We start from the raw sequence: 13847 nt of genomic DNA, 5'->3' as shown, positions 1-13847 counted from the left end.
TTAATTCCCCTACTATGCAAGAATCTATCTAACTGTGTCTTAAATATATTTAACGATGTAGCCTCTACTACCTCCCTGGGCAGAGAATTCCACAGATTCACAACTCTCTGGGAAAAGCAGTTTCTCCTCATCTCTATCCTAAATCTATTCCCCCAAATCTTGAGGCTATGTCCCCTGGTCCTAGTCACACCTATCAGTGGAAACAACCTTCCCGCCTCTATCTCATCTATCCCTTTCATAATTTTTTATGTTTCTATAAGATCCCCTCTCATTCTTCTGAATTCCAGTGAGTATAGTCTCAGCTGACTCAATCTCTCCTCATAGGCTAATCCCCTCCTCTCCGGAATCAACTTGGTGAACCTCCTCTGCACTGCCTCCAAAGCCAGTATATCTTTCCTCAAGTAAGGAGACCAGAACTGCACACAGTACTCCAGGTGCAGCCTCACCAGTACCTTGTACAGTTGCAGCATAACCTCCCTGCTCTTAAATTCAATCCCTCTAGCAATGAAGGCCAACATTTCATTTGCCTCCTTGATAACCTGTTGCACCTGCAAACCAACTTTTGTAATTCATGCACAAGCACTCCCAAGTCCCTCTGCACAACAGCATGCTGCAATCTTTCACCATTTAAGAGGGATGTGGGCCAAACACAGGCAAATGGGACTAACTCAGGTAGGCATCTTGGTCAGCATGGACTAGTTGGGTGAAGAACCTGTTTCCTTGTTATATAACTCAATGACTCTAACAGGAAGTCAGAAGATGAGGTGCTTGAGCAGGAAGTAGACCAGGTATATTGTCCGTCATGATCTTATTGAATGACAGAGCAGGCTTAAGGGGTTTTCTGGCTTACTTTTCCTTCGATTTGCTGTGACTGATATTAAAGGCAGTGTGTCCAGCAGTGCAATAGTCCTTTCAGCCTTCAGCTGAAATATTGTGCTCAAATCTAGAATGTAGAACAGTACAACACAGGAACAGGCCCTTCGGCCCACCATGTTGTGCCAAACTAATTAAACTAGTAATTAAATGTCTAACTAAAGTAATCCTTTCTGCCTACACAAGATCCATATCCCTCAATGAGAAACAAAGCACTGCAGGCATTTTCTCCACGGATGCTGCCTGGCCTGCTGAGTTCCTCCAGCATCATAGTGTTTTTCATCCATATCTCTCAGTTCTCTACACACATATTCATGTGCCTGTCTGAGAGCCTCTTAAATACCTCTATCGTAATTGCATCCACCACCATCCCCAGCAACGCATTCCAGGCTCTACTCTGTGTGTAAAAAAACTTGCCCTGCACGTCTCCTATGAAATTGCTCCCTCTCACCTTGAATCTAGTTTAGACATTTAGACCCTGGGAATAAGATACCAACTGTCTACTCTATCTATGCCTCTCCCATTCCTACAAACTTCTACTAGGTCTCCCCTCAGCCTCCACCGCTCTGGAGAAAGCAACCCAAGTTTGTCCAATCTCTCCTTACAGCACGTGCCCTCCAATCCAGGCAACATCCTGGTAAACCTCCTCTGCATCTCTGAAGGTAGGGATAGATTGAAACAACTTATGAGGAAGAGAGCGAGAGCTGGAAATGAGGTCAGCTAACTCACTCTGACTGGCAATAGCTGATAATGGTGTCATTTCAGCTGGTTCGGTCTAATCTTAGACCACAGTCTAAACTAAATTACACTGCAGCGTGACCGTGGATCATAAATGTCTCTGCATTGGCTGGAAGAGAGTGACACAAAACAAATCAAAACCCAAGAAATCCAGTCCAAACCCCAGTTAAAAATGTTCTGTTACAATCATCAAGCTGAACTCTAAAGAAGATTGAAGCACTTTGTTGCTTTAAACCAAATGTATTTAACTTTTATTTTATTGTTTAGATCCAAATTTGAAGAGGAAGTGTAAAATTTCAAAACACAATTAATAAAAGTCTTAAAGGAGCAACTATTGAATGGTCCCCTGGTACAAAAAGATGGACTTGACCTCACAGTCTCCCTCATTATGCATTGCAATTTATTGTCTGCCTGCGCTGCACTTTCTCTGTAACTGTAACATTTTACTCTGTACTCCGTTCTTGTTTTACCTCGTACTACCTCAATGCACTGTGTAATGATTTGATCTGTATGAACAGTTTGCAAGTAAGTTTTTCACTGTACCTCGGTACATGTGATAATAATAAACCAATTTACCTACAATCTGCTGGAGGAACTCAGCAGGTCGAGCAGCATCTGTGGGAGGAAAAGGAATTGACCATGTGTCAAGTCAAAACCCTGCATCACAGTTTCAACACTGACAATTCCTTTCCTCCCACAGATACCGCTCGACCTGCAGAGTTCCTTCAGCAGGTTATGTGTTGCTCCAGATTCCAGCATCTGTGGTCTCTTGTGTCTCCAAAAAACTTAAGGAGCTTCTTTCCATTGATAAACACGTCAACCATCAGCCTTGCTGTGTGTTCAGAGTGGAAGGATCATATACCTCAGAAGGGGACCATTCAGCCCTCTGAGTCTATCCCAACTTGATGTAAGACCAAGCCAAGCAGTCCCACTCACTCATCCTCTCCCAATAGACCTGAAATTTGTTTCCTTTCGGATTCAGCTCTCACTTGAATTCTACGATTGAATCTGCCTCTGCAACTACCCCTGGGAGTATTTCGGATTGTAAACTCTTGCTGTCTAACATGTCATAACTTGTGATAGAGCATAGAAACAGGTCCAACTGACCACCATGTCCGCACTGACTATCAAGCACCCATCTACACCAATCCCATATATTTTCCCATATATTCCCGGCAACTTTCTCCAGATCCTGGGAGGATGAAAGGGAATGATGTGAGAAGCTATATCGTATTGGTATTGGTTTATTATTGTCACTTGTACCGAGGTACAGTGAAAAACTTGTCTTGCATATCGATCGTACAGGTCAATTCATTACACAGTGCAGTTACACTGAGTTAGTACAGAGTGCATTAAGGTAGTACAGAGTGCATTGATGTAGTACAGGTAAAAACAATAACAGTACAGAGTAAAGTGTCACAGCTACAGAGGAAGTGCAGTGCGATAAGGTGCAAGGTCACAACAAGGTAGATCATGAGGTCAGAGTCCCGTGGCACATGAATGATAGAACAATAGGGGGCTATGTGGGAGGTAAGGGTTAGATAGATCCTAGAGCAGGATAAACTGTCAGCACAACATCGTGGGCCAAAGGGCCTGTACTGTGTGGTGATGTTCTATGTTCTATATAAGCTGAAAGGTGATAGGTGGAAGAAGCAATGGTTGAGAGAAGAAGGAATTGGTATTGGTATTGGTTTATTATTGTCACTTGCACTGAGGTACAGTGAACAACTTGTCTTGCATACCGATCATACAGGTCAATTCATTACACAGTGCAGATACATTGAGTTAGTACAGAGTGCATTGATGTAGTACAGAGTAAAGTGTCACAGCTACAGAGAAAGTGCAGTGCAATAAGGTGCAAGGTCACAACAAGGTAGATCGTGAGGTCATAGTCCATCTCATTGTATAAGGGAACCGTCCAATAGTCTTATCACAGTGGGGTAGAAACTGTCCTTAAGTCTGGTGGTACGTGCCCTCAGGCTCCTGTATCTTCTACGCGATGGAAGATAAGAGAAGGGAGAACGACCCGGGTGGGTGGGGTCTAACAACCTTTTGCCCACTGATTTAGCTGAAAGACTGAAAGCACGTACCACCAGGCTGAAGGACAGCTTCTATCCCGCTGTTACAAGACTATCGAACGGACCTCTTGTATGACAAGATGGACTCTTGATCTCACAACCTACCTCGTCATGGCCCTTGCACTTTATTGTCTGCCTGCACTGCACTTTCTCTGTAACTGTAACACTTTATTCTGCATTCTGTTATTGTTTTCCCTTGTACTACCTCAATGCACTGGGCGGACATGGTAGTCTAGCGGTTAGCATAATGCTTTACAGTGCGAGCAACCCAGGTTCAATTCCCGCCGCTGTCTGTAAGGAGTTTGTACGTTCCCCCCTCAGGCTCCTGTATCTTCTACCCAATGGAAGGGGAGAAAAGAGAGAATGACCTGGGTGGGTGGGGTCTTTTATTATGCTGGCTGCTTCACCAAGACAGCGAGAGGTAAAGACAGAGTCCAAGGAGGGGAGGCTGGTGTCCATGATGCGCTAGTCTGTATCCACAACTCTCTGCAGTTTCTTGCGGTCCTGGGCAGAGCAGTTACCATACCAAGCCATGATGAATCCAGATAGGATGCTTTCTATTGTGCATCGATAAAAGTTGGTGAGAGCCAAAGGGAACAAACCGAATTTCTTTAGAGGCGCTGGTGAGCTTTCTTGGCTATGGCATCTACGTGATTTGACCAGGACAGGCTGTTAGTGATGTTCGCTCCCAGGAACCTGAAGCTCTCAACCCTCTTGACCTCAGCACCATTGACGTAGACAGATGCATGTACACCGCCCCCTTTCCTGAAGTCAATGACCAGCTCTTTTGTTTTGTTGACATTGAGGGAAAGGTTGTTGTCATGACACCATTCCACTAAGCTCTCTATCTCGCTCCTGTACTCTGACTCATCAGTGTTTGAGATACGGCCTACAATGGTGGTAAGTGAATTGATCTGTAGGAATGGTATGCAAGACATGTTTTTCACTGTACCTCAGTACATGTGCCAATAATAAACCAATTTACCAATTTACTTATTAATTTCTCTCCATAAACTCTTTTCACCCTCCTCACAACCCTGTGTTCCCTCATGCCCACACCACCCCTTCCCCACTTTAGTATCGTTTCCAAATATGACCACAGTCCATTTGCTTCCTCATAGTCATGGAGAGACACAGCACAGAAACAGCCCCTTTTGCCCATCAAGACCGTGCTGACCATCAACTATACATTTTGTTCTCCCCAATTCCCATCAATTCCCCTCCACTCCCTTTCCTCTGTCACCAATATATGTTGTAACCAGCTGCTTGTGCTACCTCAACGCACTGTGTAATGAATTGACCTGTACGATCGGTATGCAGGACAAGTTCTTCACTGTACCTCGGTACAAGTGACAATAATAAGCCAAATTACAGATTTACCAATTTACCTAAGGTCTTGTTCCCTGGGTATTGGTATTGGTATTGGTTTATTGTTGTCAGTTGTACCGAGGTACAGTGAAAAACTTGTCTTGCATACCGATCGTACAGGTCAATTCATTACACAGTGCATTTACATTGAGTTAGTACAGAGTGCATTGAGGTAGTACAGGGTAAAACAATAACAGAATACAGAGTAAAGTGTCACAGCTACAGGGAAGTGCATTGCAGGTAGACAATAAGATGCAAGGTCAAACAAGGTAGATTGTGAGGTCGAGTCCAACTCACCGCATAAAGGAACCTTTCAATAGTCTTATCACAGTGGGATAGAAGCTGTCCTTGAGCCTAGTGGTATGTGCCCTCAGGCTCCTGTACCTTCTGCCTGATGGGAGAGTGGAGAAGAGAGAATGACCCGGGTGGGTGGGGTCTTTGATTATGCTGGCTGCTTCACCAAGGCAGCAAGAGGTACAGACAGAGTCCATGAAGGGGAGGCTGGTTTCCATGATGCGCTGGGCTGTGTCCACAACTCTCTGCAGTTTATTGCGGTCCTGGGCGGACCAGTTGCCATACTAAGCCATGATAAATCCAGATGGGATGCTTTCTATAGTGCATTGATAAAAATTGGTGAGTGTCAAAGGGTAGATGCCAAATTAGAGAAGGAAGTAGAGGCGCTGGTGAGCTTTCTTGGCCATGGCATCTACATGATTGGACCAGGACAGGCTATTGCTGATGTTCACTCCTAGGAACTTGAAGCTCTCAACCCTCTTGTCCTCAGCACCATTGATGTAGACAGGTGCATGTACACCGCCCTCTTTCCTGAAGTCAATGACCAGCTCTTTTGTTTTGCTGACATTGAGGGAAAGGTTGTTGTCATGACACCATGCCATTGAGCTCTCTATCTCCTTCCTGTACTCCGACTCATCGTTATTTGAGATACGGCCTACTACAGTGGTATCATCTGCAAACTTGTAGGTAGAGTTAGAGCAGAATCTGGCCACGCAGTCATGAGTATGTAGGGAATATATAGGGGTTCATTGTCTATTGAGACCCAGGATGAGATTCTAGTTGGCATGGTTACTAAGTCTCTGGATGACACAAAAATTGGTGGTACACTGGGCAGTGAAAATGGTCACCTAAGGTTACAATGGGATCTAGGTCAACTGGGGAAGTGCACCAAAGAATGGCAGGTGGAATTTAATTCGGACAAGTGCAAGGTGTGGCACTTTGGTAAGTTAAACGAGAGGGAGGACTTACGCAGTAAATTGTAGGGCCTTGGAGAGTGTTGTAGAACGCAGAGACCAAGGAGCACAGCTCCCTGATAGTCAAGGCACTGGTAGACTGTGTACTATTTGACATGCCTGAGTTCATTGGTCAGGGCACTGAGTACAGGCAATGTAAGAGAACGCAGATGCTGGAATCTGGAGCAACAAGCAATCTTCTGGAGGAACTTAGTGGGTCAAACTCAGCAGAGACTCCTGCCACAGATGCCGCCCAACCCACTGAGTTCCTTGAACAGATTGTTGGTTGCACTGAGTTCAGGAGTTGGGACTTCTTGTTATAACTACACAGGTCGTTGATGAGACCACACGAAGGGTATTGTGTACATTTCTGGTCACCCAACCACAGGAAGAATGTGATTAAGTTGGAAAGATTGCAGAAAAGATTCACAAGGATGTTACCGGGACTGGAGAGCTAGATTATAAGGAGAGGCTGGATAGTGTGGGTTTTTACCTGGATAGATTTTACCTGGATCATTAAGGCTGAGGGATGAGCTTATAAACACATAGATATAGTGAATGGTCACAGCCTTTCTCCCAGGGTAGGGGAATCTGAAACTAGAGGGCATATGTTTAAGGTGAGAGGGGAAAGATTTGAAAGGGACTTGAGGGGAAACTTCCTCACACGGAGAGTGGTGAATACATGGACGATGCTATAAAGATGGGTACAATAACAACATCTAAAAGGCATTTGGACAGGTACATAATAGGAAAGGTTTAGAGGTATATTGGCCAAACGGAGGCAGTGGCTAGCTCAGGTAGACACCTTGTCCAGTGTGGATGTGTTGTGCCGAAGGGCCTGTTCCCGAGCTGTCGAACTCCATGACTCTGTATAGGTGTTGGGCAAAAGCAGCATCAAGTCAGCCTTGGTGACCCATTGAAGACTTAGTCTTTCACCATCCCTAATGGTGCCTTTTATTTCTTTACCACCTTCCCTTGATCCTATTGAGTAATTTCTTATTCCTCTCCAATTCTACAGCATTGAATGAACCCACCATTGACTATGGATTCCAGAGGCTACAAAAAGTGATCCCGCGGCACCCTGGAGACCCCGAACGGTTACCCAAGGTCAGATCTTTCTCTATTTACAAATACCAAGCTTCACAGAGATCACAAAAGTCAGTGACCATCTGAGGAAACTTTGGAGACCAAGATATAAATTGGCCATACTGGATAGATTGGGGTGACTGTATAATTGTCGTGATGGATTGGATTGAAGAGAACATTCGTGAGTGATGGTATATTGGGCCAAAAGTACATAAGTCAGTCGTGGTGGTATATTGGGGAAAAAGTGAATTTATGAATTGGAGTGTAAGTACCTTTGTGAACGATGGGATGTTTGTGAATAGTGCGACATGAGTGAATGGTACATGAGGAGAGTTACAGTGTGTTTCTGAATGGTGATATATTTGTGAATGGCAGTATGTTAATGAACTATGGTGTGTTCATAAACAGTGGCGTGTTTGTGATTGGTGTGCGGTAGCGTAGCGGTTAGCGCGACGCTATTACAGCTCCAGCGATCGGGGTTCGATTCCCATCGCTGTCTGTAAGGAGTTTGTACGTTCTCCCCGTGTCTGCGTGGGTTTCCTCCGGGTGCTCCGGTTTCCTCCCACATTCCAAAGACGTACCGGTAGGTTAATATGGGTTTAAAATGGGCGGTGCGGACTCGTTGGGCCGGAAGGGCCTGTTACCACGCTGTAAATAAAATTTAAAAATTTTAATTTAGTGAACAGTAGCACAAAGACACCTTGGTCCTCTTAAACATTGACATTACCCAATCTCTCACCATTTAAAAAGTACTCTGTTCAGTGCACCAAAATGGATAAGTTCACGTTTTTCCACATTGTATTATGTCTGACACATTCTTTCCCGTGCATTCAGCTTGTCTGTAATCCCCTGCCCCCCCCCACTGTAACCTCACCTCGTTTTGTACCGTCAGCAGACTTGGGATGTAAAGTTTGGTCTTCTCACCCAGATCGTTGAGGTAGATCACTGAGATCCAAGCACCAATCGCTGAGTTATCTCACTAGCCACAGCCTACCAACCTGAGTTAGATTCACTTGTTTGCTTTCTGTCTGATAACTAATTCTCACTTATGGTAGGACATTCATGAATGATGGTAGATTAGTGAATGGTGCTTTGTTAATGAGTAGAGGTTCAGAGGTGACTGTTGGTGTGTTTGTGAATGGCTGTATATTAGTGAATGCTGACCGATTGGGGTAAATGTGTGCAAGGGAAGGTACACCAGTGAACGATGGTATGGTTATGAGTGGTGCTGTGATGCACCGTTGTGGTGATCAGATGGTATGAGTGAAAAGTTTTAGTGGGAGCATAAAGGACCACACATGGTGGTTGATGTTTCTCCCTACATTTTTCTTGGAGTTGGCACATGGCGAAGATCATGTCCACTGTGCATCAGGGGGATGGACGAATCCACGCTGTGATTCAGCAAGCAACTCTTCAGCCACGGGGAAGAGGTGGTTGAGGAGGACCCTGTGGCAGACAACAGGGAGAACCTTTGCAATCAGATTTGTTTCCTTTTCTTCAAGGTGGTCACGTTTCCGGTATCTCCAAGCACAGCCTCCTCATCACACATGCGTACAATGAGTTTGTGGATTTGCAGCTTTCTGCAATTCTTCTCCATTGAAATAATAGTGTTTTTTCACCCAAAGTAAACAATCTCACATATACGCAAAAAAGACGCAACTCACTGTGTGTTTCGATATACATGTGACTAATAAGTAAATATTTCGATATCTTAATATCTTACTCCCACATTATACTCCATTTGCCAACTGATCTATCAATATCCCTCCGTAAACCATTTGTATCCACCTCAGTAACATGCCTTCCTATCTAGTTTGCATTATTTGCATATTTTTCTATTGTACATAGAACATAGAACAGTACAGCACAATACAGGCCCTTCGGCCCACAATGTTGTGCCGACCTCTAAACCTCGCCTAAGACTATCTAACCCCTTCCTCCCACATATCCCTCTATTTTAAATTCCTCCATATGCTTATCTAGTAATCTCTTGAATTTGACCAATGTACCTGCCTCCACCACCACCCCAGGCAGCACATTCCATACCCCAACCACTCTCTGGGTAAAAAAAACCTCCCTCTGATATCTCCCTTGAACTTCCCACCCATTACTTTAAAGCCATGCCCTCTTGTATTGTACATTGGTGCCCTGGGAAAGAGGTGCTGGCTGTCCACTCTATCTATTCCTCTTAATATTTTGTACACCTCTATCATGTCTCCTCTCATCCTCCTTCTCTCCAAAGAGTAAAGCCCAAGCTCCCTGAGTCTCTCCTCATAATCCATACTCTCTAAACCAAGTAGCATCCTGGTAAATCTCCTCTGCACCCTATCCAACGCTTCCACATCCTTCCTATAATGCGATCAGAACTGGACAAAGTACACTAAGTGTGGTCTAACCAGAGTTTTATAGAGCTGCATCATTACCTCGCAGCTCTTAAACTCAATCTCTCGACTTACGAAAGCTAACACTCCATGAGCTTTCTTAACTATCCTGTCCACCTTCACTTCCTTCCTCCAAGTCAATAGATATGGTTCATTTCTGGTCACCTCCATTTCAGGAAGGGTGTGGAGGCTTTGGAAAGTGTGCAGAAGAGGTTTACCAGGATGCAGCCTGGATTAGGAGGCATGACCTGTAAGGAGAGGTTGGACAAACGTGGGTTGTTTTCCCTGCGTCAGAGGCTGAGGGAAGACTAGAAGTATATCAAATTATGAGAGGCTTAGATAGGGTAGGTGGTCAGAGTCTTTTTACCAGGGTAGAAATATCAAATAAAAGAGGTCATAGAAGGTGAGAAATGGACAGTTTAAAGGAGATGTATGGGGCAAATTTCTTACACAGAGAGTGGTGCGTACCTGAAATGTACTGCCAGGAGTAATGGTGGAAGCAGATACGATAGAGGCATTTAAGAGGCTTTTAGATAGTCATTTAAATATGCAGGGAATGGAGGACATGGATCATGCACAGGGAATGGAGGGATATGGATCATGTGCAGGCAGAAGAGATTAGGTTTAATTTGGCATCATGTTCGGCACAGATATTGTGAGCCAAAGGGCCTGTTCCTGTGCTGTACTGTTCTATATTCTAAATAGTTGCTAAACCAGCATTGATCCCTGTGGTACCTCACTGGTAACAGGTTTCCTTCCTGAAAATGACTCCTTTATCCCTGATCAATGCTTACTGCCTGTTAGGCTATCCATGCCAATATGTTACCTCCAACACCTTGGGCTCTTTTCACTTAACTCCGTGAGAAACACCTTGTCGAACACTTTGTGGAAATCCACGTCCAGTAAGTTTGCTGGTTCCCCTCCAACCACTCTGGTTGATACTTCATCTAAAAACTCTACTACGTTTGTCAGGCATGACCACCCCACCAAGCTGACCTGCTTGATTAGATTACAATTCACCAAATGTGCTATTATTACTTTTTAATGGTGGTGCATCAGTGGACACAGTGGCACAGTGGTGAAGTTACTGAACCAGCATCCAGAGTTCTGGACCATTAATCTAGAGACATAAATCCAAGTACTTGCACGCAGCTGGGGATTAAAATCTCAGGAGGTAAATGAAATATCGGCTTTGGTCTTTTCTTATGAGAGCTTTTAAGAAAAAAGTCAAAAAATTGTTTGTTGTCATATGCACAAGTACATGTGTGCACAGGTGCAATGAAAAACTTACTTGCAGCAGCATCACAGGCACATAGCATCAGATACACAACATTAACAAGAAAACCATAAATTAAACATAAATTGTACAAAATTTTACAAGAACTAAATTGGAACAAAAATAAAGTCCATTGCAGTGCGAAGTGGTCACAGTGTTTCTATACTGAGGTAGTGATTAGGGTTGTGCAGGTTGGTTCAAGAACTGAGTGGTTGAAGGGAAGTAGCTGTTCTTAGACCTGGTGGTGTGGGGCTTCTGTACCTTCTGCCTGATGGTAGCTGTGAGAAGATGGCATGGCCTGCATAGTGGGGATCTTTGATGGTAGGTGTTGCCTTCTTGAGGCAGCGCCTCCTGTAGATACTTCCAATGGTGGGGAGGGATGTATTGGGCTGATTCCACGTCACTTTGCAGCTTCTTAGGTTCCTGCGCATTCGAATTGCTGTACCAGACCATGATGCAACCAGTCAGGATACGTTCAACAGTAAGCATTTCAAAGCAAATATTGCTCTAATTATATGGTGAGACTGCACTTGGAGTACTGCATACAGTGTTATCTACTTACCTTTTAAAGGATACACCTACTACAGAGGGAGTGCAGTGAATATTCATTTGACTGGTTCCTGGGTTGGCACATCTGTCATATGAAGAGAGATTGAGCAGGTTAAGTCTCTGTTCTGCTGACTTTATAAGAACGAGAAAAGATCTCACTGACATAAAAAATTCTTGGAGGACCTGACAAGGTAGATGTGGGAAGATTGCTTACCCTGGTTGAGTGGTTTAGGACTGGGGAGGGGTTGGATTCACATTCTCAAAGTAAGAGGTAGACAATTTAGGGCTGAGATGAGGAGAGCTTTTTCACGCAGAGGGAGGTGAATTATTCGAATTTGCTACCCCCGGCTGCTATGAAGACTCGGTCATAGTACGGTATTCCAGATATTAAAGGAATCAAGGAATATGGAGAAATGGCAGGAAAACGGCGACTGAGGTAGAAGATCAGCCTTAATGGTGGACATAAAGAGTCAAATAGCCTATCCCTGCTCCTACATTTTATCTTCTTATCAGTAAATAGTGATATATTCACAAATGCTGGTGCATTAGTGAGTTGTGGTGTGTTTGCAGAGAGATCAATAGATTTTTTGATGTTGAGAGGATCAACTTGTTTAGGGTAAGTGCACAAGGTGGCACATAAGTGAATGGTTGTACATTAATGAATGGTCCATTCATGAATAGTAGTCCATTAGTGAATGGTGATCCTTCAGTGAATGGTAGTCCATGGGTGAATAGTGATCCATTTGTGAATGGAGATTCATTTGTGAATGGTGATCCTTTAGTGAATGGTAGTCCAATAAATGAATGGTGATCCTTTATTGAATTATGTTGCATTAGTGAACCATGATCTATTACTCAATGGTGATCCATAAGTGCATGGTAGTCAAATAATGAAAGGTAATCCATGAGTAAATGATAGTCCTTAGTGAAAGATGATGTGTGAGCGAATGGTTGTACATTGGAGTCAAGTAGATAGAGAAGGGCAGAAGTTGTTTCTTCCGACCTGGTTTGAATTGATCACCACCGTCTCACTGGAATAGCTGAGAACATCTCTACCCAGTATCGACATCACCTACAAAGCCAGGCCTTTACTTCCAGAAGAGCTTACTAACAGGCAGCTACATGGCGGCTTCATTGTGAGGTAAATGTTCTTCCAGCCAAACTTCAGACGTGCCTCAAGGCTTCAGAGTTACTGTGTCGGGACTCCATCTACGAACTGGCCATTGTTAAAAGAGTATTTTGACTTCATGAAATCATGCACATAACATGAGAATATTTGCCATATCTACCTGCCCCAACCCCTTGATAAGTTCTTCATTGGCTGCGAAACATTTTGAGAGGTTTGTGGAAAAACATTGATAAATGCACACGTTTCTCTTTTCCTTTCTTTTGATCTTCTTGCATTACTCCTGCTTCTTTCCTTCCCCCTTTACTACCTTTCATCCAGTGGAGCTCGAATCCATTGTGAGACCCAGCCTCTTGGCATATTATATAACTTATTAAATAATACATCATATTATTGCTATAAGAGATTGAAGGTTGTTTAATTATCTGTTGTACATTGGATTTTAATAAGCTCTTGGCTTTTTGCTTGATATTGAAATTCTGAAGGGGGGTCACAGATGAATTTTTACAATTTTGCTCTTAATTGTTTTTGCTGTGAAATCCCTTTTCCTCGGGGACATCATTATTATTGTATTAATATTGTAGGGGCTCTTAATATAATATTAGGAGGGAAGGAGGCAGTAAGTGTTAGCCCCTACAGGATACTGTGTCAGGACTGCAGAATGGTAAGCAGTACATTCTGTGTGTGCGTATGCCTATGGACTGAAAGGATTTATTCTGACCAGGAATACAGGTCTGTGTTAGCAAGGAGAAGTGGGGGAAATGGGCTATTGCAACTGATCTCCACTGCTGGTAGGTGAGGCGGGTGGGGGAGTGGGTTAGTAAGGAAAATTGGGTAAAGATCCCGGTTTCATGTGAAGATGACGATGACGATGATGTCATTGGATAGGCAAATTCACGTGCTTAAATATATCTGAATAGTGTGACAAGCAAACCTTGGCTTGTCATAGAACATAGAACAGAGAACAGTACGGCACAGGAACAGGCCCTTTAGTCCACGATGTCTACGCTGAACACAACACCAAATTAAACTAAATCTCTTCTTCCTGCACATGATAAGGTATCTTTATTAGTCATATGTACATCAAAACATACAGTGAAATGCCTCTGTTGCATAGCGTGTTCT

General features: G+C 43.7%; 1 protein-coding gene across 9 annotated transcripts in view; it reads left to right on the top strand.

Annotated features, from left to right (window-relative positions):
• Positions 1 to 13847, top strand: part of LOC127581620 (transcription factor COE3-like) — a 408223-nt gene that overhangs the window by 345596 nt on the left and 48780 nt on the right. For all 9 annotated transcript variants that reach the window (XM_052036201.1, XM_052036218.1, XM_052036192.1 and 6 more), the window contains one exon: positions 7323 to 7411. In XM_052036201.1, coding sequence (XP_051892161.1) covers positions 7323 to 7411 — 89 coding nt within the window. The remainder of the gene's footprint in view (positions 1 to 7322; positions 7412 to 13847) is intronic.

This window comes from Pristis pectinata, chromosome 2 (genome assembly GCF_009764475.1).
Source record: "Pristis pectinata isolate sPriPec2 chromosome 2, sPriPec2.1.pri, whole genome shotgun sequence".
NCBI classification, from domain to species: Eukaryota; Metazoa; Chordata; class Chondrichthyes; order Rhinopristiformes; family Pristidae; genus Pristis; species Pristis pectinata.
The sequence above is the reverse complement of the archived record's forward strand: the minus strand, read 5'-3'. Positions and strand labels throughout refer to the sequence as shown.